The sequence below is a fragment of the Prionailurus bengalensis genome, chromosome D4 (genome assembly GCF_016509475.1).
Source record: "Prionailurus bengalensis isolate Pbe53 chromosome D4, Fcat_Pben_1.1_paternal_pri, whole genome shotgun sequence".
NCBI classification, from domain to species: Eukaryota; Metazoa; Chordata; class Mammalia; order Carnivora; family Felidae; genus Prionailurus; species Prionailurus bengalensis.
Window position 1 is genome coordinate 84,444,731 of NC_057359.1, and position 27,553 is coordinate 84,472,283.

Genomic DNA, 27,553 nt, shown 5'->3' on the forward strand with positions numbered 1-27,553 from the left:
ATACCTGCCCCGCGGGGCCCTCGGGGATCGCTCAGCATCTCCACGCACAATGGCGAGGTCAGATAACAGCGCAGAGGACATCTGACAGGGCCCCCGATCACATTCCCTGCGGCCCTGCTCTCAGCCAGGTGCGGGTGCTGCGGAGCCAGCGGTGGCCAGATGCGCAGGGTTCTTGTCTTCACGGGGTGGCTGGTCAGTACGCCTTCGACTCTGACTTGCCGAGGGAGGTGGTTAGATCCATCTCTTGCAAGGGGAGGGCCTGGCCAGGTACCGGGAGCTGGAGGCCATCGAACTGAAGCTGTGGGCCATGGAGCGGGCCCAGGGGCTGAAGCAGCCCAGGGCACAGGGCCAGGCCGGGGAGGAGGAGGGCACAGGGACCTCGAGGGCCAGGGATGAGCCCTGGGACCCCCACGGAGAAGGTGGAATAGGACCGAAGACCAGTCTACGTGGACGACGTGGACAAGGGGGCAGGGCCCAGGAGCTGGAGGCCTACTTCATTTCCTGTGGGGACGCCCACTGGGTCACCAGGCTGTGTGACAAGTTCCCCGGACACCCCGAGGGCTATGCCTACATGGAGTTTGCCTCCGAGAGCTCAGCCTAGGCCCCCGTGGAGCTGGACGAGAGTGTCTTCCAAGGCCGGGCCGTCAAGGTGCTGCCCTAAAGGCCCAGCTCCACGGGGATCAGCTCCGTGCACCTCGGGGCCTCGTGGGGATAGCCAGGCGCCAGGGGAGGACCATTCCCCCCACCCCACGCCAGCAGGTTGAGGCCCGCGTCAGGCCACGAGGACAGAAGTTTCTCACCATGGTATTCCCGGACTTTGAGAGTGGGGGGCTGGGTGGGTCAGGAGTAAACAGCTGTGCTCCAGGCAGGACTATTTATTCAGCACAGAACTGCCCTGCCCCCTTCACTCTCTGGGACCTGTTGTTGGGAGCTTCGACGTGTCCCCTCCCACATTTGGATGTTGAAGTCCTAACCCCTGTACCTCAGAAAGAAACAGTATTTGGAGATAGGGTCTTCGGGGAATTAATGAGGTTGAAATGAAGTCATGAGGGTGAGTTCTGATCCAGTATGACTGGTGTCCTTATGAAAAGAGGAAATTAGCACACAGAGGGATCCAGGGAGAAGTCAGCCATCTGCAAGCCAAGGAGAGAGACTTCGGGAGAAACCAACCCTGCCGATCTTACACTTCCGGCTTTCAGAACTGCAAGAAAGCTGGGTGCCTGGGGGGCTCTGGGTGCCTGGGGGGCTCAGTCGGTTAAGCATCTGACTTTGGCTGAGGTCACGATCTCATGGTTTGTGAATTTGAGCCCCGTGTCAGGCTCTGTGCTGACAGCTTGGAGCCTGGAGCCTGCTTCGTTCGGCTCAGGTCATGATCTCACAGTTTGTGAGTTCAAGCCTCACGTCAGGCTCTGTGCTGACAGCTCAGTGCCTGGAGCCTGCTTCAGATTCCGTGTCTCCCTCTCTCTGTCCGTTCCCCGGTCGTGCTCTGTCTCTCAAAATTAAACATATATATATATAAAAAAGTACTGTAAGAAAGTAAATTTCTTTTGTTTAAGCCTGTGGTACAGTGTTATGGGAGCCCTCATCAAGGAATCCACTCTCCAGTGTATTAACCTACACTCAGGGGAGGGAGCAGGGTGGCCCCCAGGAGCCGAGACCAGATGAAACATAAGATACTCAGTCCGATTAGAATCACAGATAAACAACAAACACTTTTTTTTTTTTTAGCATAAATTGAGTGGGATACACTTACACTAAAAGTAAAAAAAAGTCATCGTTCACCTGAAATTCAAATGTAACTGGCTGGCCTGCATTTTCGTTTGCTCGATCTGGATCTGGCCACCGGCCTGAGACCTGAGGCACAGAGGCTCCCAGCAGGACAGCGGCTCAAGGACACACGGGCCAGTCCTGCTGCCCAGACCCCGGTGAGAGCCGGAGGCTGCTTCCCAGGCCTGGGCCACCCTCCCCAAATGGTTCCGTCTCCCGCACAAACATATTTATTGGGCTTGATGGCAAACAGATTATGCTTGTCCCGGGAAGGGCAGCTCGAAAGAGAAAACCTTGAAGTCCGGGAAATAATGATGGGGGGAGTTAAATTAAAGTGCATAAAACCCTCCCGAGAGATAACGTCAGGGTGAGTTACAGGCCCGATAAGGGACTGGGGGCTCACAGAGGGGGCTCAGAAAGGTCGCCTGGCGGCGTGCAGAGGACCAGGAATCATAAATATGGGGCAAGATGCCCAGCCGGGGTCGCCGGGGTGAAAATATTGGGGTCATTCCAAAAACAATTATCCTGCTTGGTTTGCTCTTCGGGTCTTGTAAATCTTTCACCTTTTATAAAAGATTTCTGGGGGAAGAAGCACTTTGGAAGCTTTAACTGATTTTTGCGGCCGCTTCCTGGTGGTTCTGCTAAAAGAAAACAAAAAGACAAAGGGGAAAAAGTAATTACCCAGCATTCTCAGGGGCATAGGGAAGGGCTAATGGGTTTCTTATTCCTTGGAGTGTGTAGGCTGCCCTGGGTTTTGACTCACTCCATTTGGAGTCTGGTCACAGTTTAACAATTAATGTGTTCCGTTTCAAGTCCAGTCTCAGCGGGGCTCAGCTTTTGGGGGGCAGATGTGGCAGCCATGTGGCGGCCATCTTGACAAACGTGGTGGCCATTCTGACTGAAGAGGCGGCGCCTTGGCCTATGTGGTGGTCCTCTTGGCTCATGCACACCACATTCAGGGTCCTGAGGCTACAGTGTGGGTCTAGACTGTGCCTGGCCTCAAACTCACTGCTCTGCTGTATCCCCTGTTTTCCCATTGTCTGTCCAAGGGGAACCCCGGTTCAAACTCTGTGCCTCTGTGTCTCTGTGTTCTGGGACAATCTGCAGCAGCAGCAGAAGATGATAATTCATTCTGCATCAGTTTATGGAGAGCTGTTATATGCCAGCCACCCTGTGGGCCCTGCTGCCTCAGGCTCAGCTGAGGGCTTCCTTTGGGAGGCAGGCATTTCCTAGGTTTCCCTGTCCTCTGGCCACAAAATTGGTGCTACCTCAGAAATCTCTCTCCCATCTACTAGCTCATTTAATCCTCACGACCCTGTAAGAAGGGGGATTATTAGCCCTATGTTACAGATAAGGAAACTGAGGCCCCGAGAGGTGAAATGATTGGCTTAGTGCCACACAAATAGGGGATAAAGCAGAGGTAGGATTTCAATCCAGATTCCAGAACTGTGTTCTTCCTTGTGTCCATGCCTTTCGGTCAAGAACAATGGAGGGTGAAGACTGCTGGGTCTGGAGTCAGATGAAACCTGGGTCGAAATTGCTGCCCTGCTTCCTCCTAGCTGTGTGATTGATCTTGGGCGAGTCACTGAGCACTCTGAACCTCACTCTCTTCATCTGTCTAATGGGCACAGTGCTATAGTTCTGCCCCATGCCCCTCCCCCTGCTGTGTGTGCTGTGGAGTCGAGAGGCTTATGCACCCAGAGTGTGGAGCCCAGGCCTGGAGCCTCTACTGCCCTCTAGAGGTGGAGGCCGTGGTTTATTCGTGAATATCAGTGTATGGGATTTCTCCCAGTCATCTTTCTGGTCAACCAGCTCCCAAAAGCGTATAATTACTCCAATTGAATAAATGTTTGCTGAGTGGGCCATAGACTTCCTTTAGGTTCAAGCCAGACTGAGGTGCAAAAGAAGGGTAGGAGGAGGATCAGAGAGGGGGGTGGCCATGCCCGCCCCAAACTAAACCCAGAGTGTTCACATAGGAATATCGTTCATTGATTCATTGATTCATTCGTTGATTCATTATTCCACAAATGTTATTGTGTGGAGGGCCTGCTCTGCTAGGTGCTGGGAATACAGTGAATGGGGACCAAGAGGACTTGAGTCCCCCGGGCTCAGAAATCATATCCAAGGCTGAGAGGCAGAGGGGAGCCAAAGAAGCCAGGGAGGAGGCCACTGCTGTGTGGTACAGAATAGTGAAGATGGGAGTCTGGACAAAGATGGAGTGATGATCCCCATGGAAGCCTATGGGATAACTGAGGCTCAGAGAGGCAAAGTGATTTGCCCGAGGTCACACAGTTAGTAGGTGACATAGCTGGTTTGCTTGACTCTGGAGGCCACGCTCTCAGCTGGTCCCTGACACGGTTTCCCTTGGATTGCCTGAAAGAGCATTACCAGCCTCAGTTCTGACTTACCCCAGTTCTAGAAACATGTACACATGCTTTGGCAAAAGGGTGCTTGGGAAATGCTGCCTACGTCAGCCCCTTCCCAGGGCACAGTAAACGGTGGTTAATTAAAGGCTCTGAGAAGTCCTGCAGCAGAAGAGCCTGCTGAACAGGTACAACACAGCATTTCCCATCTATGTCCATGGAACCCTTTCTGGGGCCGGGACGCCTTCTGGCTTCGTTCCATTCATTCACAAACCTTTGTTGGGCACATACTACATGCCAGGCACTGACCCCTGTAGTCCCCGCCCCCAGGTTGCAGACAGTTAGTGTAAGTCACTTCCCCGGGGCTTCACCCTAAGACAGTGCACCTGGGCAGGAGGAGGGTATAGAAGATTGTCACCCACCTGCACATTCCTGAGCTCCTGTGGACAGACACCTGCCTGCACGACCCCCTCCTTGGCCCAGTCAGGGCCAGCATTGCTGGTCCCACCGGGGCCCTCGGACGCCCCCACAGTCTCCCCCTGGGAGTTGGTGCTCAGAGGTGAAGGAGTGACAGGGTGGTGGCCGTGCAGATGGGGAGCATGTGGTCTTGGGGGCTGGTGCTTATGGGTATCTTCACCACCAGGATGCCCAAAAGGAGCCAGAGAGAGGGAGAGGTGACCCACAGCCCAGGCCTCTGAGAAGGGGAGTGTGGCCCGGTCCTCGAGGGCCCCGCTTGGTTCCCGCAGTGCCTGACTGTTCTGAGGCCTGTGGGTTTTTATGGGGCTCCCGTTGCCCGCGTTCTCGTGGGCTTCTGTTCCTTGCAGTCAAAATGCCTTGGCTAAGAGGATGCCTTCGGGGGGTCAAAGCCACCCAGCTCTGGCGGGGCCCTCCCTGGATGCCCTGGAAACCAGAAACTCCAGTCAGCAGCGGAAGGAGCAGAGCAGCAGAGGCGGGCCTTGCCAGCTCAGGCAGGCTTCCTAGAGGAGGAGGAGGTGTTGGAGTCAGGCCGGCCGGACAGCCCAGTTCAGGCATCTGCTGGAAGGCTGTGGATAAGCCGGTGAGGAGCAGGGGCTTGGGCAGCTGGAACGGCCCTGTTCAAATCCCAGTTCCGCCCTCAGCAGCTGTGTGACCTTGGGAAAGCGACAGGACTCCTGTGAGCCTCGACTTTCTCATCTGTCAAATGGGATAATGACAGAGCCTCAAGGTGATCTTTAAGGCCGTAGCCCAGAGTGGCCCAGAGGAAGATTCCACTGGTGGGAGTGTTGGCCCCACAACAGAGACAGGGTTCTTTTCCTTGTCTTCACATTCTTTTTCTCCTCCGAAGAACCAGAGACTCTCTGGAAAGTACTCCTTGACCTGAAAAAGCCCCCAACTGGACGCTCCTGTGGGTCTGTTCCAGACATGACTTTGCAAATCAGATGTGACAGGGAAATGTGTGCCAAGATGGTGGCCAGCTGTTTGGCTGTGGGGAAGGGGCTGCTTGGAGACGTGTTCGGCCTCCTCGGAGAGCAGACGGCCGTCGGCTTTGGCTGTGCCCGGGGCACAGGTGTGTGAGGGTGGGCACCCCTGCCTGGGAGGGGAGGGAGGGTTAGCGGGCTGCTGGTGGATGAAGCTCACACACACACACACACACACACACACCACTATTCCCTGGGGGCGCTGTGGTCGAAGTGAGGATTCCACCTCCACTGTGCCCGTATGGAGGAGGGAGCCCTACAGGTGGAGACATTCGGGACTGGAGTCAGAGGCAGGTCCAGATCCCACGAACGCCCCTTTCCTTGCTGGGCAAACTCCTTCACCCTTTAGGCCTTGTTATTGTGGAAGGATGGTGTGGACCCCCACTTCTCGCTGAGTTTGAGAAAATTAAAAAAAAAGGTATTTAGCAGAGTGGTCGGCACATAATAACTGCTAAAGAGCTGCCCAGATTTTACCTGCCCCCTCCCCTGCTCTGGTAAATGGGGCCCCTTCCCCCGAGCCCCAAAGTCATGGACCTGCTGCCCATCATGGTAGCTCAGCCCCTAGCCCCAGGGATTGGCCCAGGGATGGACATGTGATCCCTGTGGGGCCAATCAGAGACCTGGCCTGGGATGTGTATATGGTATTTGGGAGAGAGATCCTTCTGAGGCTTGGAAATCTTGTCTAGGTCATTCTTGCCATGTGGAGGATGCCTTCTTTCTTCTTCTTTTTTTTTTAAGTTTATTTATTCATTTATTTAAGTAATGTCTACACCCAGGGTGGGGCTTGAACTCATAACCCTGAGATCAAGGGTTGCATTCTCTACCAACTGAGCCAGCCAGGTGCCCCAAGGATGCCCTTCTCAGGAAGAGAAAATGAGGCCCAGAAACGGGACAGTAGAGCTGAGGGGCATCAAGGTGACACAGGGCACTGGTGACGCTTACGTTGACGAAAGGCTGGTCTCCCGCGTTGGGAGGTGCGAGTATTAGCTGGGAGGGGCTCTGTGGCAGCCTAGGAAGGACATCTGGTCCCTGCTCCCCAGGGAGATAAGTCCCTCCCCTGAACCCAAAGGTCTCCTTTTCCGGCATGGGAGAAACCCCATCCGGGAGTAGCTGCCGGGAGGCCCGCTCTCCATAGAAGTGGAGGATTTCTTGGCTAAGCATGAAGACAACCATCTGTGAGCTCTAGGCCCCTGTGGCACCGCGGCCGTGGGTCCCACAGCAAGGCTGCCTGAGCTCAGAGGGAGACTGAGGAGTCACCTCTTGCTAACAGCTCTCCCCACGGACGGGCTGGACTTGAAAGGCACTGGCTTTTCTCCTCCTTGGAGAGTTCCTCTTGCAGTTCTCTGCCTTGGAATCTGTCCTCCCCCGGCATTCACCACTTGTCCTCCAACTAGATCATTCTGAGCCACCCGGCGCCTTTACCAGGAGCCCCTGGCCGCGAACAGAAGAGGGCTGTGTCTGCCTTTACTCTCCAGGCCCAGCAGCTTCTGTTACAGACATCTGGCCACCTGAGCACTTAGAGACAGGGTCATGGCCTCATGGACCAGGAGTTCCCAAGGACAGGCTCTACATCAGATCATATCCATACATTCAGGGCCTGTTTGGGCAGACTCCAAGGTAGGCATTGGTGGATGCTTGTTGAATGAATGCTGAATGCTTACATTCTTCCAGAGTTGAGGAGCTCACTCCTCATCAGGAAACTGCTCTCACCTTATAGTAGCTGCCTTGGAAGGATTCCTTGGGTTTCTTCTGGGGTGGGTTAGACGGGGATCCCTACCTGGCTCCCGGGTCCTCCAGCCTCCCACAATGGCAGCAGCTCCCTCTCCCCATGCCTTCCTCTTGCCAGGATGGAGACACTCTTTGTAAATCTAAGTTAACACGGCGGCTGCTTTAGTCGCAGACCCTGGTTGGAGTCTAAACTGTGGCTTGTCTCTGTCAGTCAAGGCATTCTATCTTCCCCTGAAAGCCATTAGAAAGCAGAGCTGCCCTCTCACCGGATTTCAGGTCTCCGCGCTAAATTTGTAATTCTGGTTAACGATTGCTTGGACAGAGGCATTCCCTCCACATTGCCTCGATCATGGCGGCTCCTATGGCCCCGGGGCCTCCCTGGGCGTGATCTCACCTGATCCCCTCAGCAGCCCATGAGGGACGTCTTATTATTTCTGCCTGCGTCTCACAGATGGGCCATCAGGCAGATGGAAGGATTCACTCCAAGACCCTGGCACGGTGACTCCGGCAGGAGGGTGTGGGCCCCGGTCAGTGCAGCCCCCGACCCCAGAGTGCCAGCTGTGGGGAGAGTGCTCATGCAGGCCCCAGGCCCTGACCTTGGATGCCCCGGGGCACATGAAGCCCCCACCCTATTTGCCCCTAAAGGCAACTGTGGACCCCCCTCCCCGCCATTATCAGAGCCTTCCCCTGGCTCTTCAAGGCCTACCCCAGGAGGGGGAGTCCTAGGAGGCCGCAGCCCGTGGGCCAATCATGAGGCTTCGCAAAGACCGGCTTTGGGGGGCCCTGCATTGTGGGGTGATTGAGGACTCACTCTAGGGGCTGGAGCCAGGTACAGATCAACCAAAACGATCTACTCGAGTTTGCACACATGTCATCATCGTGGACCCCTCGGCAAGGCCAGCCAGTTCACCCTGGAGGTCACCTACTCTGTGGAGCCGATGACAGCCCCCTTTCATGTGTATTCTCTCAAACATCACCTGTGCACAAGCTGACCTTGGCCCTGTTTGGGGGCCAGGAAACAGGCACAGAAAGCACACCAAAGTCACCCGCTGGCAAGTGGCAGAACTAGCGCTTGACCCCATCCTGACCGCAGCGCCCATGCCCTTGGCCCCGGGTCATCCTGGCTCCCCAGACCGGGGCTGCTCTAGTGAATTCTCCCCATAGCCACAAAGCAGCTGTGACTTTCCAGTAAGGACACGAGACTTCTGACACCTCCCCAGGATCCCAGGGTTTGGCTCAGATGCTCCCCAGTCCAGAGGAGTAACCCCCAAGATGAGGTGGGTGCAGAGGTTTGGGGGCCACCTTGATCTAGAACTTTCCTTCTCTCCTAATTTACAGCCTCCGCCATCCTTTATCTCCAATGTACATCAGCTAAACCCTTAAAAGAGTCAAGGGCTTGAAGAATGCTAAAAATTTAATGTATGTTAAAAGGGTATTAAATTCTAAACTAAAATTTACATGGGAATATGACATTAAAATATTTTTAGCTTTCAGGAAGCTGGGGGCTGGAATGCTATAACACAGACGAATTTTATCATTTTAAAAAGAATTAGCCTCACAGTATTTCTTACGTATTCATGGAGGGAATGCATACAGATGGGAGCTCTGTCTGGAGTTTCTCTGCAGAGGCAGGCAGGGGGGTGGGCGTGGGGTGGAAGGGGGCAGGTGGGCACTGAGAGGGGGGCGGGGAGGGGGGCTCAGAGACCTTCCCTAGGGGCCTGGGTTCACGCCCTGAGGCCTGAAGTCCTGCTGGCCGGGAAGACCTTGGCCAGGGTGTTCCCAGTGAGTATGTGACCTGGGCACCCTTGTCTCATGGCTGCCCATCCCCCACTGTGCACCAGGCCTGCGACATTATCTTATTTATGCCTCATGCAACTGCCATAGGGCTCCCTCCAGCCAGTGGCGCAGCTCAGGAGCAGTGTCCTGCTTCTGAATTAGGAGGGGGGAGCCCCAGGGACGGGCAGAGCTGGGTCCCTGACACAGCTGCCTCTCCCCAGCCCACCCCTGCTCCAGGTATCGTCACAGGGCAGAGAGCCAGAGGGGCTCCTCTGCCCACCTGCTCTGGGACCCTGTGACCCAGCAAGGGTCCCCAAAGGCCTATTACACTAGAGGTCATGGTCAAGGGAGGGCCCCGCACTTGGTGGCCCATTCAGTCCTTGTCACAGCCTGGGGGGCGCTGACTGGGGACAGTTGTCCTAGGCAGCCCAGAGTGGGAGCTGAGTGCATACCAGCCCAGGCTGGGTCACTGACCCCTTATCACTGAGATGAGCTCTCTCTAAGCAGTTTATTTAAAAAAAATTTTTTTTTAAGTTTATTTATTTTGAGAGAGAGAGAGAGCACACATGTGTGTGGGTGAGGGGCAGAGAGAGAGAGGGAGAGAATCTCAAGCAGGCTCTGCACTGTCAGCACAGACCCCGACTCGGGGCTCGATCTCATGAACCGTGAGGTCACGACCTGAGCCAAAATCCAGAGTCAGACACTTATCTGACCAAGCCACCCAGGCACCCCTGAGAGGAGTTCTACTTTCTCCATTTTACAGATGGGGAAACTGAGGCTCCTCAATCACCTGGCTGGACAAGGGCAGGCCGGGGCTTCCTACTTGGGGCTTTGACTTTAGGCCACGGCTGTGTCCTGGAGGAGGCCCCTGAACCCCTGGGGTTGGTGACAGCGGAAAGGCCCAGCAGACAGCCCTCCCCACCCTGGCTGAGGGCACCTGCAGTCGGCCAGGACGGGGCGGGGAGAGCGGCTCAGACTGGCAGCCAGCTCTGGTCCCAGGAGGAATCCCGGCCAGGACAGGGGCCGGCACGGGCAGAAATGACCACTCGCTGCCTGGCGGGCGCCTCCCCAGCCGCCGCACCTCCGGGAGGTCACTCATTGGCAGTTAAAAATCTATTGTGACTTGTCAGAAAAATGAATAAATGGGCACATTATTTTTTCATTCCAGACCTCAGCATCTGTTTGTCTAATCAGGAAGGAGAGTGGGGAAGTCGGCAAGGGCTGCCGTGCACGTTTCATGTAAGTTTTCCTCTGTCAGAGGAGTTTAAATGGGTAATGAACAGGCTGTGGTGATTTGAAATATAATCCCATTACGCTGACGAGATTACAGGGCTTCGAGACTTCACAAATCACTCTTAGGGCTTTTATAGCAAACACCACCCTGTTGGGACTTTGCATTTAAGCAGAGGTGTTTGGTGGGAACAGAACATGACAGGCTTAACTCTTTCCCCCTCCTGGGCTGCTCTGTGAACAGCAGGGCCCTCCCCGTGGGGCCTTGGTGGTGCCTGCAGGATGTGGGGCGTTTAGGCCTCATCGGCCATCGGGGGCCAAGACGGAGGCCGGTCGGGAGGCTGGAGGCCACTTCCCAGGGGAGGGACTCTGCTCTGCCTGCTACCACATCTGCAGAAGGAGGATTAGGGGGCCGGGGGCCATCACGCCGGGCCCGTCCCAGCCCGGTTGGTGGGGAACGGTTCCAGCTTCCTGACACACTCCTGCACGCTGTGTAACCTACCCCTCAGGGAGCCCCAGGACACCCGTGACACCTGGAGCTGGCCGCCGCACCACATACCTCAGGCCTCCAGGCCCCCGCTGGTCCCCCCAGAGTTTCCATGGCAGCCACTCCGGGGTAGCCTGGGGATCACTTGTCCATCTCCTGGCTTCACCAGACCGTGAGCGCCTTGACCGCTTCGTCAGAACCTCGCTCCCCTCCCACCCGCTGATGTTTGGCAACCTGACCCGGGGAACGGAAGCAGCTGGCGGGTTTTCAGGGGCACAACAGGGGTGGGGGTAAGCTTCTTCACCAGGAAGAGAAGACTCAGGGTGGGGGTCAGTGTGGACACCGGTCCTGGGGCCGCGGTAGGGGGTGCTGGGAGGCAGCTGCCGCTCAGGGTGGAAAAGGGATCTGACGTGCAGAGGCTGAGGCGCGCTGGGTGGTTCTGGCAGGCCACTAGGGAAGGTCAGCCTAGGGAGACCAAATGGGCCAACCAGGAAAAGCACTGAGCCGCACGGGGGCGCGTGCTCCACCGGCGGAGGTGTGCAAGCAGGGGCTCAAAGACTGGGAGGGCACACGCACTTGCCGCCCCAAGAGAGGAGGATGGACTAAACGGCCGCGGGTCTTTCTCGGAATTCTTGTTCAGAAGCAGAAAGGCTCCTGCAAGTTTTGGCAAACAGAAGCCGCCGGAAAGAAGGCTGGGCTCACTGATTCCGAGACATGTAAGACACTCTCTAGAAAGCTCCGCAGAGGTCACCTACTCCAGCATCTCTATTTACGGATGAGGAAACCGAGGCCCCGCGGAGGCAGTGCCCACCTCAAGGCCGCAAAGCCACCAGCTGTGGCTGCGGGTGTTGGGCGTGGTGTGTCCCAATGAGAGGTGAGACCCTTCCACGCCCCAAGTCCTCACCTCTGGAACAGAGGTAATGCCAGGACCTGCCACAGATCGGCTGTGGGAGTTACAGGGGCCCAGGCATCTGGGTCGGGGCCCAGCACACAGCCCGCCTGGTGTGCTGTAGGCCAACAGGCCGGGGTGGGGGGCGGGGGGGTGCGGTTCCCAGCGGCCAGCTGAGGCCAGGGCTCCAGGGAGCGGGGCTGTCCGCACTGTCATGTGGGGTGGGGGTGGGGCCGCCTCGGAGCCAGGTCAGGGTGCTGCTGGGAGAGCAAGTGGGGCCCGGGGGGACCTTACCTCGGCTCTGCCGAGCTCCTGCTTTGTCAGGTGTATCCCCGAGGAGCTCCTGGTCCTCTCTTAAAATCCAGGTGTGGGGTGTGAGAGAGGGGCCGAGGAAAAACTGAATTTAAACGGTCCTGCTATCTGGTCGGCCTGGGTGGTTTTACGGTGTTCCCCCTTCAATTCTTGCGTCAGCTGGACGGATGAGCTTTACGTAAACTGCGCGCGTGCCATACTTCGCGATACGAGAACGGGGTGGGTCTTGTACTGGAGGGAGGTCAAGATCTCGATGTCGCCCCCAAGTGAAGAGGGTCATCCTGTCTTGCTCAGTATGTGAGGAGGCCCGCGGTGCATTTCAGAGACCTTCGGCACATCAGCTGCCGCGAATGCCCCTCCCCAGAGTGACGTGCAAGTCAGGATGTGCTCGAGACTTCGAGAATTCAAAGCAATACGCAAAAGATGGTATTTCTATGACTTTTATTTTAATATCGTTTTAATATTGAATATGTCACAAGATTTAATGACCAAATTAGTCATTTACATTTTTCAAAGGTATCTAAATATAAAATTGCTAAAAATCCAAATACAGATAGCAAGCTACAAATAATATTTCTTTCGTTTCTGGGGTGGGTAGGAATGGAAGACGTTAGAAAAGGATGCTTCTGTTGGCTGAACAAAGATCAGAATGAAAGAGGAATTCATTAAAATGCCCCCAGTGCAAAGAAACACACTCGACTTCGAGATGCTGTTTTCGTCACATCTCTTCCTGTACAACAATTTAAAAAACCGTTTGAAACGCGGGTCCTCAGTGAAACATCCGGTCCTCGACCCTGGCCGGGGACCGTGCGAAAGGACGTCACCCTGGGAGGGACCCTGGAGTGGCTGGTGAGGACCGCAGAGGCATCTGGTGTGGCCAGAGGTGTGGTGTCAGCGATGCTCGATCCTTGCCCGCCCCCCACCCGCGCAGTCGGACCCAGGGGAGCAGGCGTCCCTCTGCCCTGCCATCTCTGCTCACCGCGCCCTGACAGAGTGAGACAAAGCAGCGTCCCGCCTGCTCAGACAAGGAGGCAGGCACTGTGTGGACAGGAGGAAGGGGAGCGGGGGCCCTTCTGAGTCAGTAGAGCAGAGACTCTCCCAGTTCCAGAAGTCCACATGCAGGTCTAGTTGCTAGCTGAAACGGACACTTGCTATTTAAGAAATGGAAAAGCCCGCTTGTGCCGGGAGCTCAGCGTGACCCGAAGACCAGCCGTCACCCCATTCTCCCGGCGCCCCGGGCATAAACTGCACGCAGTCCCGCGTCTCCAAAACCACGAGGTTCGGGGATGAGCGGACGAGAGGTGACTCCTGAAAGGGCACAGCCTGGGACACACATCGCCGGCTCCCCTTCCTAACTTTAGAAAGATACTATCCTCAAAGCAATGCACTCATTTAAACAAATGGCATAGTTAAAACTATTGACTAAGCCCTAAACATTTCTTCCGAGAAATCGAGCCATAGCTTTTCCAATCTGCTTGTTCAATATGGGAACAGATTTTAAAGAGAATGACATGATCAATCCTCTGCCCCAAAGAATGGCCCGTCATACCAACCGTGGTAAAGAGTACACCTGTTTATTAAAAGGAAAAAAAAAAAAAAGAAATGTACATTTTTGTTCTTCGTTTAAGAAATTTGATCAAGTTGCAAGGAAATGTCTGGGCATGGCTATGTACATCCTCAGCAGGGCCGTCGGGCAGTGAAGACGGCTGGGCGGGGTGCCTGTGTTCTGGCCCCTGGCACTGCTCATCAAAGCCACTGCCACTCAGGCTTCGGTCCCGTGGAGATGTCCCCAGCTCCGTTCCCCAAGAGCCCCCCAGCCTTGTGGCCGTGAGCCAGGGGCTGGCCTGCCCCTGAGGACTGCGGGACACAGTGTGGGCTTTAGGGCCACCTGGCCCCGGCAGGCAGGCTCTGAGCTACGGCGACAGATTGGGGTTGGAGGCCGGTGTCATTGCTGCCCTGATTTCTTCTCCTTCTGGAAGCTGAAGCTTGTACGTCTGTTCAGTTTTCTTTGTTTTTGAGCAAAATAGTCAGCCCGGGCAGTGCTTGCTCGTGATTCCAGGATGTAGTTCACCTAGAAAGCAAGAGGACATAGTCCAGTCACTCGGCAGCCTCTCCGTTCGCCCAGGGCGAAGAAGGGAAGGGCCCTGACCCAGGCTGGGAGCCCAGGTGCTCTCTTGTGCCCGGAGCCGAGTCACCACAGCAACCTGGCAGGCTGGGACGGAGCCCGCTTTAAGCCGGAAGATGGAGGCCTGGAGGGGACAAGTGGCTGCTGCGGGCCTTTCAGCCACCAGTGGTGGAGCTTTTCTGATTGCAGAGCCTGTGCTCCCTCCCTCAGCACATGCTGCCTTCCGGAAGGCCGTGCGCCAGGCTTCCTGGTTCTGTTCGCCTGCTGTGCAGTCCTGGGCCTGCACAGGACTTCCTTGAGCCCTGCTTTCCTCGTCTGGAAGACGAGAACATTGCAGGGATGAGAAACCAACTGAACCGAGGCTCTGAACGCAGCCTCCCCCTCCCCGCCCCCAAAGGTACAGAGCTTCTACTTATGGGATTTCCTCTACTGCCCACAAGCACCCTGCCCACCTGGACTCATCTGATAAAAAGGAGTGAGCCTCAGGGAAGGGCACCTCGCTGACCAGGATCACCCGGAGGCAAGGGTCAGAGTTGGGAGGGTCCTCTGTGGGGAGCACACAGCTGGGATGCGCCCGGGTGGCGGCTGCACACGGTCAATGTCCGCAGCACCTCCGGCACCCAAGCACCTCCGTGTCTGAGCCTGGCCCCATGCTTGGTTCAAGAGACTGGGGAAAAGTAAGACGTGGTCCCTGCTCCGAGGCACTCACAGCCTGGTGAGTACCCAAGAGCATGACAAGTGTGACACCCGAGACAGAAGGAGCACGAAAGAATGGGGTAATGATCAGGGAGACGTGGGGCAGGGACGTCTTGCAGAGGGAATGAGCCAGTTGGGTTCTGAGAGAGAAATAGGGGTCTGGGGTGTACAAGGGGCAGGGGAGAGCCGGCACGCGTCCCAGCGCAGCAGCGGAAGACAGCGAGGGATCTGTGGAACCGAACAGCTTAGCGGCCGGTCCAGGTGGGCCGGGAGGAGCCAGGGAGGGCAGTGGTGCCGGGATCAGGCCTGTGCCACAGTGTGGACCGTGAACTCCAGGCTGGGCAGCGTGGTGGTGGCGCTGCTGGGGTGCTCTGCAAGGACCAACTCATGGAACCTTCACAAAAGCCCACGACATCGATGCCGTCATCATCCCCTTGTGCAGATGAGAAAATCAAGGCACAGAATGGCGGTGCGTTTACTCAAGGCCACAAAGCCAGCAAGTGTCTGCGCCGGGATTGCCCTTGATTAACATGCTTCTAGTCTCCCAGGCCCCTGGCCTCCAGAGAGGCGTGCCCCCCCCCCCCCGACCCCGCCCAGATACCATTCCTCCCACTGCCCCTGCCGCCCTCTGGCTGGGGCTTTTTTTTTTGAACAAACACCTTTCTCTTCACTCTCAAGTATCTAAAAGTTATGCTAGGAAACCCAAGTATTTTGACTCCATCGACCAGCCACCACTTCCGTTGATTCCCCCCTGAGGGCCCCGCGTCCCACACCCTAAGCGGGCGAGGGCCGCGCTGACTGTGAGAAAGGAGTCGGGGGTGTCGTGGGGAAGCGGTGCGGGATGGATGCCTCACAGACAGGGTGTCCCCCTCCAAACTTCCTGCTCTGACAGTCGCCAGCAGCAGCAGGCGTTAAGGACTGGTGTGTGAGTACAGAAGGCCTGACATGCTTGGCCCGCTGCCTCGCTGAGCTACCAGCTGAGAGCAATAAATCATGAGGACCGCGGGGCCGGGCTGACGATGTGGGACACTACAATGCATGGAAATAAGAGGTTTTATCATTCTTAATAAGAGCAATCTTTGGATTATACTGTTTGCACACTCAGCCAACCTAGTGTTTTCAGTGTATTTTTGGCACACATAACTTGACAAAAGCATTTAAAAATGATCCTTAACTAGCCAACTATCTCCTAAATTTATTATCTTCAGTGCTTTGTGATAATCACATAGATAATTTTAATGGAAGATTAATGTAATAATCAAAAGATAAAAACGCCCTTTGGTCTGCCATTAGTTGGTTAATATGCTGTGGCTTAAAACTGGCACAATTTTATGCACTATAGAGTGTTTCACTTTCAATGCATTTTACAGCTTACGGCATAAAAATATAGGGAGTTTTCATGGTCAATAAAGCCACAGCCTCCATCACTCGATCACGAGAAGAACCCTATTTGAAGAGACCAATGATTCCTCCGAGATTCATCTCGAAGCCTGCAGAATTAGGGACCACACATGGCTTAGCTCAGTTACAGCTCGGGGTTGAAGGGACAGGCCTGGGACTCCTTCGGGCTGGGGTTCAAGCAGAGGCTCCAACCTTAGCACATTCTCTGGCTTTGGGCCTCTATTTCCTCATCTACAAAATGGGGATGATAATGTCTACACTCTGCAGGGCAGTCGTGCAGATTAAATAATTACATACGATGTCTTGAATGCCGTTGGCGTTCAAGAAATGAGAGACATTAATGTTTCCACACGAGAGAAGAACATGACGGGATAAAATCACTGGACGGAGACTGCCTGTTCGTAACATCTTCTTTCACAGTGGCCTCTGGCCCTTATCTCCTCCCTTCAGTTTCCATCAAAAGCTCTCATTTTATGCAAAACTTCTGAATTCTAGAACCACCACGTGCAGTACTTGAGTCTAGGCCTGACACCTGGAAGAGCCTCCGATGGAAACATTTCTGGCAAATTCTGGGATGCGGGGCCGGGGCCTCAGCCACTCGGTGCCGGTGCAAAGCCCGCAGTCACTGTGGGGATGGCAGAGAAGGCTAAGTATTTAAATTGCTATAAAAATCAGAGACAGAAAACATGAAATTTAATCTTCCATCAGGATCATGACCATTAGCTCTCTAAGTAAATCAGGTCTGGGCTCGCTGTGACTCTCCTGGAGTCTCGGGCGTGATGCAATATTTCTGCAAACATTTTCATATGAAAACAGACATTTCAGGAGAGGCGACAGGCCTCAGGGATTTTACAGAAAAGCATCTGCTTCGAGGGAGCATTTGGTCCTGGAAAATGATTTCTCTGCACTTGCTCTCGCAGAGCCTCGGACTGAAGTCATAAACCCGTGTTTCTGTCATCAATCTGCTGTTGTGAAAATTATTTTGATGTCAAACACAGGATTATAATTTTACTAGAATCCTTCTCAAGTCTTGAATATTTTAATGCTGGCTATAAAAAAAGGCCAGCCCCTGATGGGGTAATGGAATATTTCTTTACCTGGTCCCCGAACACTGCACAAGTTCCCTGTGCTGTCTGGTGACAATCTGGCAAGTTAACTATTAGCTTGCTGGTTTCAGGCACCGCAGCACGCCCCGTGTCCCCACCACCACCTGGTCCGAGGTGGGCCCTGGTCCCGACTGTCCCCCCCACCAGCTTTATCCTTCCATGTCCATCTACTACTTTTGGAAATCTTTGGCAGCCATGAGGACGTGGCCTCGAAATGTCTCTGCAAAACAATGCCATTTCATGGAAACCTCTCTTTCAACTCCTCAAGGGTGCACGCATCCGGGGGATCAGGAGCCCAAGTTCTGGAAGCTGCCAAACCTGCGGTCAGGTCCAGTTCTGCCATTCATGGTCCTGGCTAAGATCTGTTTCTGAGCCTCAGTTTTCATCTAGGAAATGGGATGAAGTGGGAAAGATTTTTACAGTACTGTCTTGCAGAACCATGGAGATTCTGTGAAAGAAGGTAGATAGTGCTGAGCTCAGGTCCTGTATTCTGCAAGCCCTCAAGTACAGCTTAGCTACTTTTATTATTATTACTCGACGGCTTTCACTCTCAAGAGGAGAATGAACACTAACTTAGGTAGGTTTACACGACCTCATTTGACCCCTGTTCCAGGAGCCCTTTGCTGCGGTGGGGCAGGGTACCTACCATTATCTCCATTTTATAGGCAGAGAAACTGAGGCCCTGAGAGGTGATGTGACCAGCCAGAGTCACACAGAGTTACCAGAGTCACCCTCTGGCTGTAAGCCCTGCTCCACCCGAACTAAGCAGCTCTGTTGTTGCTATCTGTTCCGTCTGTGGAAGATTCGGCTTGAAGAAAGCACTTTTGGTTTCGAGAAGTCTGAAAGCCACTAGTCCAGGGCGACTCAGAGTGTGGTGCGCAGACCAACAGCCTGGGCAGGACCTGGGAACCTCTTAGAGATGCACTGTCTCGGGCCCTACCCCAGCCCTCCCAAGACCCCAGGGGAGCTCTTCTCAGCCCGTCTCCATTTTGCAAGGTTCTGCGTGACCTGACCTTTCTGCCCCGCTCTGCTCCAGCCATATGGGCCTGGGTGCCACCCCCCAGCCTCACACGCTTGCCCTGCTTCTCGGCCCTCCACAGGCTGCTCCAGGAGATGCGTTTTCTCTCTCCCCACCTGGTAAAATCTGTGCCTTTCATCTAGCCGTCAGGGTTCAGCTCTCCACCGGTCCCCTCTACCCCCGTCAGTTTACCTTTTCCACATCCACGTGGTACCTTTGTGACTGTTTAACAATCTGTGTAATTTAATGTTTAACGTGTGTCTGCTCTGACAGAGGAAGAGCTTTCTGGGGGCAGGGCCGGGTCCGTCACCGCAGCATCCTGAGTGCTAGCCTGGCACACAGAAAGTGCTCAGTGGGCACGGCTGAGGTCCAGTAACATAGGATTGTACCGTCAAGTTGAACATGTTTATGACAGGTTGCTAAAATTACCTTGAATACATTAAGTGTCTCCACACAAGAACAACAATCTCCTTGGAGCCCATTCCTGGAGCCTCAAGGAGCTCCTGACAATGGATGGGAGGAGAAAAATGGTGCATAAAAAGGATAAATACACGAAGAAGCAGGATTACTGGAGGAGGAAGCCCCAGGGGCTCCGCTTTGGCTGACGTGGGTGTGGAGCCCTGTCCAGTGCGGGGAGGAGGGGGCTGCCGCTGGCCTGAGAACCGGCCATGCAGAAGCCCACCCCGCACACGGGCGGAGGAGGAACACTCACCTTGAGTACGATTTCGTTGACGGTAGCAGCGTCAGATTCAAAGTAGAGGTGTTTATAGTCATGATTGCTTAGATACGTGAGTTTAAATATTGCATGACCTGGAGAGAGAGAGAGAGAGAGAAAAGGCAATGAGGGGGTTCTGGCGACTTCCCTTTGGGGAGGCCCTCACATATTCTCCCCTTGTCATTCCAGTTCAAGCAAGAGCAAGTGAAGGCAGTGAGGCCGAATGCTCCCAGGAGCAGTTCATTTTTCTCATCACAGGCCAGGGAGAAAATGGACAGTTAAAAAAACAAAAATCAAACGGCTAGTTAGGTCTCCTTCCACTCTGGAGCGTGTTCAGGGCGTGCCACATTCGGAAGGCTGTGCAGAACTACGTCTATACGGTGAGTACATGGAACAGGTGGCAGTTCTAAGGTAGACGACCAGTTAACCCCAAACAATTACCGTGAAAATAAAACTGTGCTTAAAGCCAAACGAGCAACAGGAAGGACAGAGGCTGCCGGCAATGCCATCGAAAGGCTTTTCTGTGGCTCCGGCTACAGCAGGGAAGGGCAGTCCTGGTCTTGCGACCCTGAGTGGAAGCTGCTCCTGGACCTCTGGTCACTTCTATCCTAGAAGGACGGCACTTCACCCAGCTGTCCGACCTTGGGGGGCCAGACCCTCTGAACACACAACTCTTTCCCAAAATCAAGTTCCTGCACGCTCCTTTCCTACCACCTTCAGGATAACCTTGTCATTTCTGGGACTGCTTCCTGTCCAGCCTCCCCTCATGCTGCCCTCCTGTGCACAGGCCAGCCCCCGTGGCACTGCACACGCCCACCAGCCAAGGCCTGGGGCATCGTCTCTCACTGACCAGTCCGGAAAAGACCTGCTGACCCTGGGTCACACAGCTCACCTGCTCCCTCCTGGGGCGAGTCTTCTTAGCTATACTCCTAGATACCCTTCTCATGCAGGCCTCCTATAATACATGCAGCCTATATTGTCCATGACACCTGCAGACAGGGGTCATGTGCCTGTCCTTCGGGCCAGATGTATCACATTCCCTCCTCTAAACAGAGATGCCAGCCTGTTTCAGTCCCAAGTGAAGCCCTCCCTGGCCCATCAGCACATGCTGTCCTTGAGTTGTGGGAGACCCTGTGGCACTCTAAGAAAGTCCTCTTGCTCCTTAAGCTATTTTGAAGTCGGTTTCCATTACTGGCAACCCAATGAGCATTGCTTCCGAGAGACATGCAGTCAGTGTTCAGCAAAGTTCCCAGACTCAGGAACGGCCAGTGACCTCCTCCTGCAGACAGCCTCAGAAACAACCTTCCCTGGTCTGCTCTGTAGACCTCAGTGCTGGTGAGATTAAGCATATCCTTTCTAATAGGCCTTCTCATCCGTTTTGCTTTTAATTGAAACAGCCCTGGTCATAGTTATTAATTAATAATATATCACCCATATTACTGTAAGTTCACTTCTTTCCCGGAGAAATCTTCTTGGGGACTTTATTTACAGTAGCTAATTCTTCAGATCTCCAAAAATAAACTGATATATGTTGTACATTTGTGGCCAGGAAAGTTGAGCTGCTGGTATTTTATCCTGGAAACATCATTATGATATACTAATTGTGACTATAAATTCTATATTGAAAAAATTAGCTAATAATTTCTGAAAAACCTCACTTTCAGTCACTTGACAAATTTAGCCTGATTCTAAATCATGGTACTAAAATGTTAGAATTCCTAGCCAGAAGCTAATCATTCCGTTAATATGTAAATGACTTGTTTCTGATAAGAAAGTGAATCTCACATAAAAAGATGTATCTGTATGTATGGTGTGTGTTCCTTTATCTTCACAGGACCCGCTTTGGAAGAGTAGTCTTGATGGTGATATCACTGTGTGGAAGAACAATGCAGTTAACCGTTGGCCATGCTGTGATCAAGTAGGGACATCTATGAAGGTCACAGGGCTGTGAAGGACAAACAGAGACACGCCCTCCAGGAGGCCTTACCGCTGACACCTGGCCATGACAGACACAGACACCAGGGCCTGGGGCTAAAAAGGACCAGAAGGTCTTGGGGAGGCCTGTAGACCTGAAGCTTCAGGGTTCACTGACCACTTTGATAAGGGATCTCATGGACGGTCTACACCACCTGCTCCCACTCATCACTGGCAAAACCAAACCAAACCTCAAGATGCCAGACCATGTTTTGCCCCAAAACTGAAACGCTATAAAACCCTTTTATGCACTGTTTAGGGAGAGCCAAATCTATACATGGCAATATGTGATATGCAGTCTGCACCGGCCTGCGGGAGCCTCTAGAAACCCGGACACTGTCCTCTTGGGATCACACTGCCTGTGGAGCGTATCGACTGCGGGCTGATAGAGGGGAGGTCTGCAGCTCATCTGTACAACGGTCACATGAAAAACAAAAAGAAAACACCCCAAGTCTCCTGAAAGGCTGCGTATTTGGGCCAGGTGAACACAAGCACACTAACATCCGTATTTTGCTGTACAGGGGGGGCTGCGTGTGTTCCCTGCTTGTTCCCGGTGCTCATTCCAGAGCTCCAAGGAAAAGTGAAGCCGACAGGAATGATGAAGCGTCCGCCACTCACCGCCTCTGAAGCCTCTGATTTATTTGTCCTTTCCAGGGAAAGCATTCACATCACAGAGAGAAGAGAACACGGAGAATGTTATCTAGAGTACTTGTATTTGAATTTCAACGAATCAGCCCTTTTATGATTATTACAGAGCCACAGATGTTAATAACTGGGATGAGGTGTGGGGAGACGGTGACAGCACAGCCCCTTCTTACTCTGTGGGAGAAATCCTGAGGGACAGCTCTAGTGTATAAGCTCAGGTTAAAATCAGCAGCCATGGTTTCACTTATACCGGAGCCATGGGCTATGGGGTCAGCTCAATCCGAGTGAGAGTTTTTGCTGTGAGGACTGTTTTGTTTGGTGGCCAGTTTTACTCAGTTCAGGACCTGCCAGCAGCACAGACTTGTGCAAGAGCCAGAGGAATGAACAGAGAACCGAGAATAATGAGCGCCAAGAGGGTGCCGCGTGCAGGCTGCTGCTGTGGAGACCCGAGATGGAGGTGGGTGGCCCAGGCAGGGAAGGGTCATCAGAGTTTCTTGGAGGAGCTGATACCGGAGCAGTCTTAAAGGAAGATGGGGAGTCAGCTGGGTAAAGGCAGGGGTGGGGAAAGAAGCACCAGGGTCAGGACAGAGGTACAGGGGCCAGAGGCAGTACACCTCCGGGAGACCCGAGCAAGCTCACAAGCAGCGGGGCAGGCAAGAGATGACACACGGCAGACACAAAGTGCTGGAAATGCTGGATTGGCCAGCTCAGGGAGCCCTTAGTGGGTTGCAAAGCTGGGCAGTGAAGTAAATGGTCAAACTGTGCTTTTGGGTGTTCACCCTGGCTCCCAGGGCCAGGAGGCAGGGAGACCAGCAGCCAGTCACCCAGGTAGGAGTGTATGCGGTTTTGAGCTGCACAGGGGGCAAAAAGGATGCCGAGAAAGGGACTCACTTGAGAACTGTAGAGAAGATAACACTGGCAGGATTTGGGGATTGCTTTATGACAGAGTAACAGTTAATAAGCAGGATTCACACTTGTGTAATTTCATGGAGTCCAAAACCTATATATTAAGGTACAACAAGTTCGTTGACCTCTTGCTGGAAACAAATCCATCAATAGACATGAGTTATACATACTACATGGTAAATTTCCACCAGAGGCAGAAGGGAAGAAGGCATCACTGGCATTTCAATACCAATTGAACAGGTGTTCAATTAAAAACAGAATAAGAAAAGTCTGTTATCAAATCCTTATCAGCCCCAGGCACCTCCAGGCTCACCTTAGGTAAGGGAGGAAGGGGGAGGATGACCTCCTGAGCTGCAGCCTACCGGGGCATCTGTCCTGGGATGTTGGTGGGAATCTGAGCTGGGTAGGTCATCCACATCCTTGAAAACTCAAAGAGCATCCGCTTTCATGGGGGGGAGGGGGGTGGTAAGCCAGAGGGGCAAACAGTCTTTGTAAAAATGTCAGCTGAGAAAAAATTATCAGCATGATTGAAAAGAAAATGCAAAATTTAATACTTCAATCAGTCTGAATTATTTTGCTTGGATTGCTAAATTCTGTTTGGAAACTAAGGCATGACAAAAAGCCTGGGACACAGAGGGGAAAGTGTGAGCTCTGGATTCAGACGGACGAGGGAGTTCCAGCGGCAGGACCGGGGCAAGGCACCATCCCTCCAGGTGCCCAGGTCTGCCCCGAGGCATCTCACGTGGAGCCCGGATACAGTGGGGCTCCGTGGGCGGTGGCGACTGTTCTTACAAATGTGATGGAACCGATATCTGAAGAGAATCCTCATTATTTTGAAGACTGTGTTTTTAATTGGGCCGCCTCTGAGATTTGCTTTTAGTGTTGTAGAAAGAAAATGAAATATAATGGGGCATAAAATGGGCACCTAAGCTATGGTCACATGCTCAGGGCAGACACTGAAACTATACATATGCTTCTGAACACTGAAAGGGAAATCTGGATATGTAAAAATGTATTTACATTATACATTTTTTTCCCAAGTAAAACAGAGAAGATGGAATGGAACGCCAAACAGAAACTAATTAGCAGCACAAATATCAGAAGTGGAAACGCTGGAGATTTCGTGCTCTAATTTCCCTTCTGTGTTATGAATTTTAACTTAAACAAGAGGCGGTGCCAGAAAAACAGGTTCCTCTGGTCATTCAGAGGGTAATGACCAGAAATCATTCCCAAAAAGCTGATGTCACACGAAGGTCAGGTCGGTTTAAGGGCAGAGGGACAGGAGCTTCTATAGTCTGCCAGAAGCGCTCCCAGATTTCCTCTGCAAATGGGATGGAGATTACTGTTTGAAAGGAGCCCCCTTCTAACATAACCTGCTGGCATGGACTGTGGTTGGCAATAACTGGGCAGAGCTGCCTTTTCAATCCGAGCCTGCAGTCCACCTTTGTGTAAAACACCCCAGGTGTCACCAATGGTCAGGAAAGCCAAAAACAAACATTCCTTCTTCTCCTTTTCAATTAAAAACATATAAAGTGTATTTTAAAACTATTAAAAATTTAGGGTGATTGGCATTGAGGGCACCTGTTGGGATGAGCACTGGGTGTTATATGGAAACCAATTTGACAATAAATTACATATAAAAAAAAACTACTAAAAATTTAGAAGAGAGGAAAAACCTCCACACTCTGCCCCCCACTAATACCAATACCCAGCGTGATTTCTATGGTCTTTTTTTTTTTTTTTTAATCATTCCCACATGTCTGTTTTCACATAGCTGTAATCTGACAGGATCCCACAATTTGGGACCTTTTTAAATTTTTTTTTTTATTTTTTAGTTAACATTTTACCATAGCCCTTTCCCTGCTGCTACATAGTCTCTACAACTATGTTGCTCAATAGCTGCATTTTATTGCCACAGGTAGATGTGTATCAGGGTTCATGCTCTCTCTCATGGGCATTTAAGATACTTATAAAATTGCCAGTATTATAAACAACACTTTGAGGATTTGGATTCTTTCTCCATTCCTTTCCATCAGGCATGGAATTTTTTTTTTTTTTAAGAGGATAGATAATTCTAATTTTACTCAGAAGAAAACAGTTTCTTTTTTAAATTGTGGTAAAATTGACCATTCAACCACTTTTAAGTGTAAAATTAAATTGTATTAAGTACATTTACAATGTTCTGCAACCACCACTATCCATTTCCAGAAATTTTTCATCATCCCCAATAGACACACTGTACTTACTAAATAGTAACATCCTTTCTCCCTTCTCACCATCTCCTGGTAACCTCTATTCTCTATTCTACTTTCCGCATCTTAAGAGATTGCTTATCCTAGGTGACAGAGCGGGGGAATCATACAGTATTTGTCCTTTTGCTTTGGCTTATTTAGCAGTTTTCAAGGTTCATCCATGTTGTGTACCATGTATCAGAGTTTCATTCTTTTCAAGGCTGAGTAATATTCCAGTTTATGTACACACCACATTTTTCTCCATTTACCTGGAGATGGGACATTCGCATTGTTTCTACCCTCCAGCTACTGTGAATAGTACTGCGATGAACACTGATGTGTACCTATTTGAGCCTCTGCTTTCAATTCTTCTGGGTCTATACATAGAAGTGGGACCGGTGGATCATATGGTAACTCTGTGTTCAACTTTCTGAGCCAAACTGTTTTGTGCTGCACCATTTTACATTCCCCCCAGGATTGCACAAAGGTTCTAATTTCTCCACATCCTCACATTTGTTCTTTTTTTCTTTAATATCGGCCATCCCAATGGGTAGTGACTAATGATGTTAAACATCTTTTCATGTGCTTATTGGCCATCTGTATACCTTCTTTGGAGAAATGTCTATTTGAGTCCTTAGCTCACTTTTGAATTGGATTGCTTTTGAGGAAACTGAGTTTTAAGGCATTTGTAATTTGTATTGCCCAAGATTATCCAACATGTAAGTGGCAGAAATAGCATTCAAAAATCTACGGGGTGGGGTCCCAACCCCTTGCTGTCTTTATAATTCTAAAAGGCCTCCTTGCAAATCAGTGCATCCTAGCCAAAATTTATTCTCCCCACCTGTGGACCCAGAGAAGGAAGACAAACATTTATAAATTATAACAGCTGCTGCAGCATGGATACTTTTTAAAACTGGGTTTCCAGGGTCTGCTCTTTTCTGGTTCATCTGGCCTGGAAAGAAGTAGGAAGCTCTTACTGGATTTCTTGGGGAGAAACAAATGGGAACACACCGTTCTTTTAGGTAAAGCTGTACCTTTCTATAGGTCCTGGGGGAAAGGATGGGCTGGGATTCTTTGGTTTCTGGGTGGAAACCCCCTCTGGATCCAGTCTCCACTGTAAGCAGCAGTTCTGAGCTGCTTGTGGGAACTTCGGGTCAATGTAATTCAACTGGCAAAGGCTGGTGCCTCTTCCCCAGCACTCCTACAGTGGCAGAGGACCAGGGACTATAATGACCTCTTTGACCTCTAGAGCAGGGACCTTGTCTAACCTACTTACACTTCTGCCTGCATCTTTCAAACCTTCTCTCTCTTTGGCTCCTTCCTATAAACATAATTAAAGCTCTCTGATTATAAAAACTCCCATGGCAATGTGATTCCCCTCCTTCCTCTAATTTATTGAAAACACTCTTGCTAAGGTCACTGTGACCTTTATGTTGAGAGGTCCAGTAGATACTTCTCAGCTTTTAGCTTGCTTGGCTTCTCAGCTGTATTTGATACTTCTCCCTGAACTCCTTTCTTCCTTGGGCTTCCATGGAACCACGGCCAGCAGATTCTTCAGTAGCCTTCTCCAGCCAATCTTCTTCATTCTTATTTTGTGATCTTGTCCTTCATCTGTCCTTTAAATGGTAGTCTTCCCAGTCCTATGCTTGACCCTCGTTCCTTCTGACTCTGCATTCGTCCTCTTTCAGGTTTGCTCCTTAGGTTTTAATTACTACTCATGTTGATGATCTTGAAGCAGAAATAAGACCTAGACTTTTCTCCAGAGTTTCAGAGTCAGCTGGCGAGGAGAGCTGTCACCTTCCCATGGCCTACAGTGCAGCATGTCCTGAATCAATGTCAACATTTCCCTTTAAACCAAAAACTGTTCCAGGCATCCGGTCTCCTAAATAGCTCTCTCACATAGTCACCTTCCACCCCCTTCCATCCTGTGGTCATCAGTCTTCACCCAGGTCCTGACCATCAGTTGCCTCCCCTCTGGTTTTTGTACTTTCGATCATGTCTTCTTTAGATTCAAACACCCAGCCACAGGAGTCATCCTTTTGTAACACACATAATGGCCCTAAAACACTGCGCAGCTCCATTTCCTGTTGTCCTTACAGTGAAGTCCAAACTTAAGATGATTTTCAAGACCCTAGATTGGCAGTTCTCAAACTTTGGTCTCAGAATCCCTTTATGTCATAAATATTATCGAGGAACCCAAAAAGCTTTGTTTGTGTGAATTACATCGATATTTATTGCATTTGAAATTCAAACCAAGAAATTAAAAAAAATATTTAATTCATTAAAAATAACAAACCCATTACAAGTTAATATAAACAATGTATTTTTTTTTAATGCAAAAACCCTGGTGTTGCCCCAAACAAAAAAATTCTAATGAGTGGCATTAGTTTATAGTTTTGAAGTCTCTTTAATATTAACAGCAAACAGTGGGATTATCCTATCTGCTCCTGCATTTTGTCTGCTGTGATATACTGTTTTGGTTGAAGCATGTGAAAAAAAGCCAGCCTCACACAGATATGTTTTTGGAAAATATAAAAATATTCTTTTTTGCAATATTTTAATATTCTTCTTTGCAAATATTCTTCTTTGATACTATACCAAATTTGATAAATGGTAGTTTCTTAGAGTGGCCGCAATGTGGAATTTAAAACCACATTAATAAGCCTGTATTCTCTTACATTAAAATCCACTGGTCTGACACTTTGGTTTTTGGTCTGGCACTTTCTG

At 51.7% G+C, this 27,553-nt stretch overlaps 1 protein-coding gene and 1 non-coding gene across 14 annotated transcripts in view; one reads left to right on the forward strand and one right to left on the reverse strand.

Annotated features, from left to right (window-relative positions):
- Positions 1–2,292: 2,292 nt before the first annotated feature.
- Positions 2,293–2,405, forward strand: LOC122475543. The gene has a single exon (XR_006295227.1). It is a non-coding gene; the product is annotated as a U5 spliceosomal RNA (small nuclear RNA).
- A 10,028-nt stretch (positions 2,406–12,433) lies between these two features.
- Positions 12,434–27,553, reverse strand: part of MAPKAP1 (MAPK associated protein 1) — a 246,546-nt gene continuing 231,426 nt past the window's right edge. For all 13 annotated transcript variants that reach the window (XM_043565341.1, XM_043565346.1, XM_043565347.1 and 10 more), the window contains 2 exons: positions 19,068–19,165; positions 12,434–14,080 (listed from right to left, as the gene is read on the reverse strand). In XM_043565341.1, coding sequence (XP_043421276.1) covers positions 13,955–14,080; positions 19,068–19,165 — 224 coding nt within the window. In that variant the 3' untranslated portion in view covers positions 12,434–13,954. The remainder of the gene's footprint in view (positions 14,081–19,067; positions 19,166–27,553) is intronic.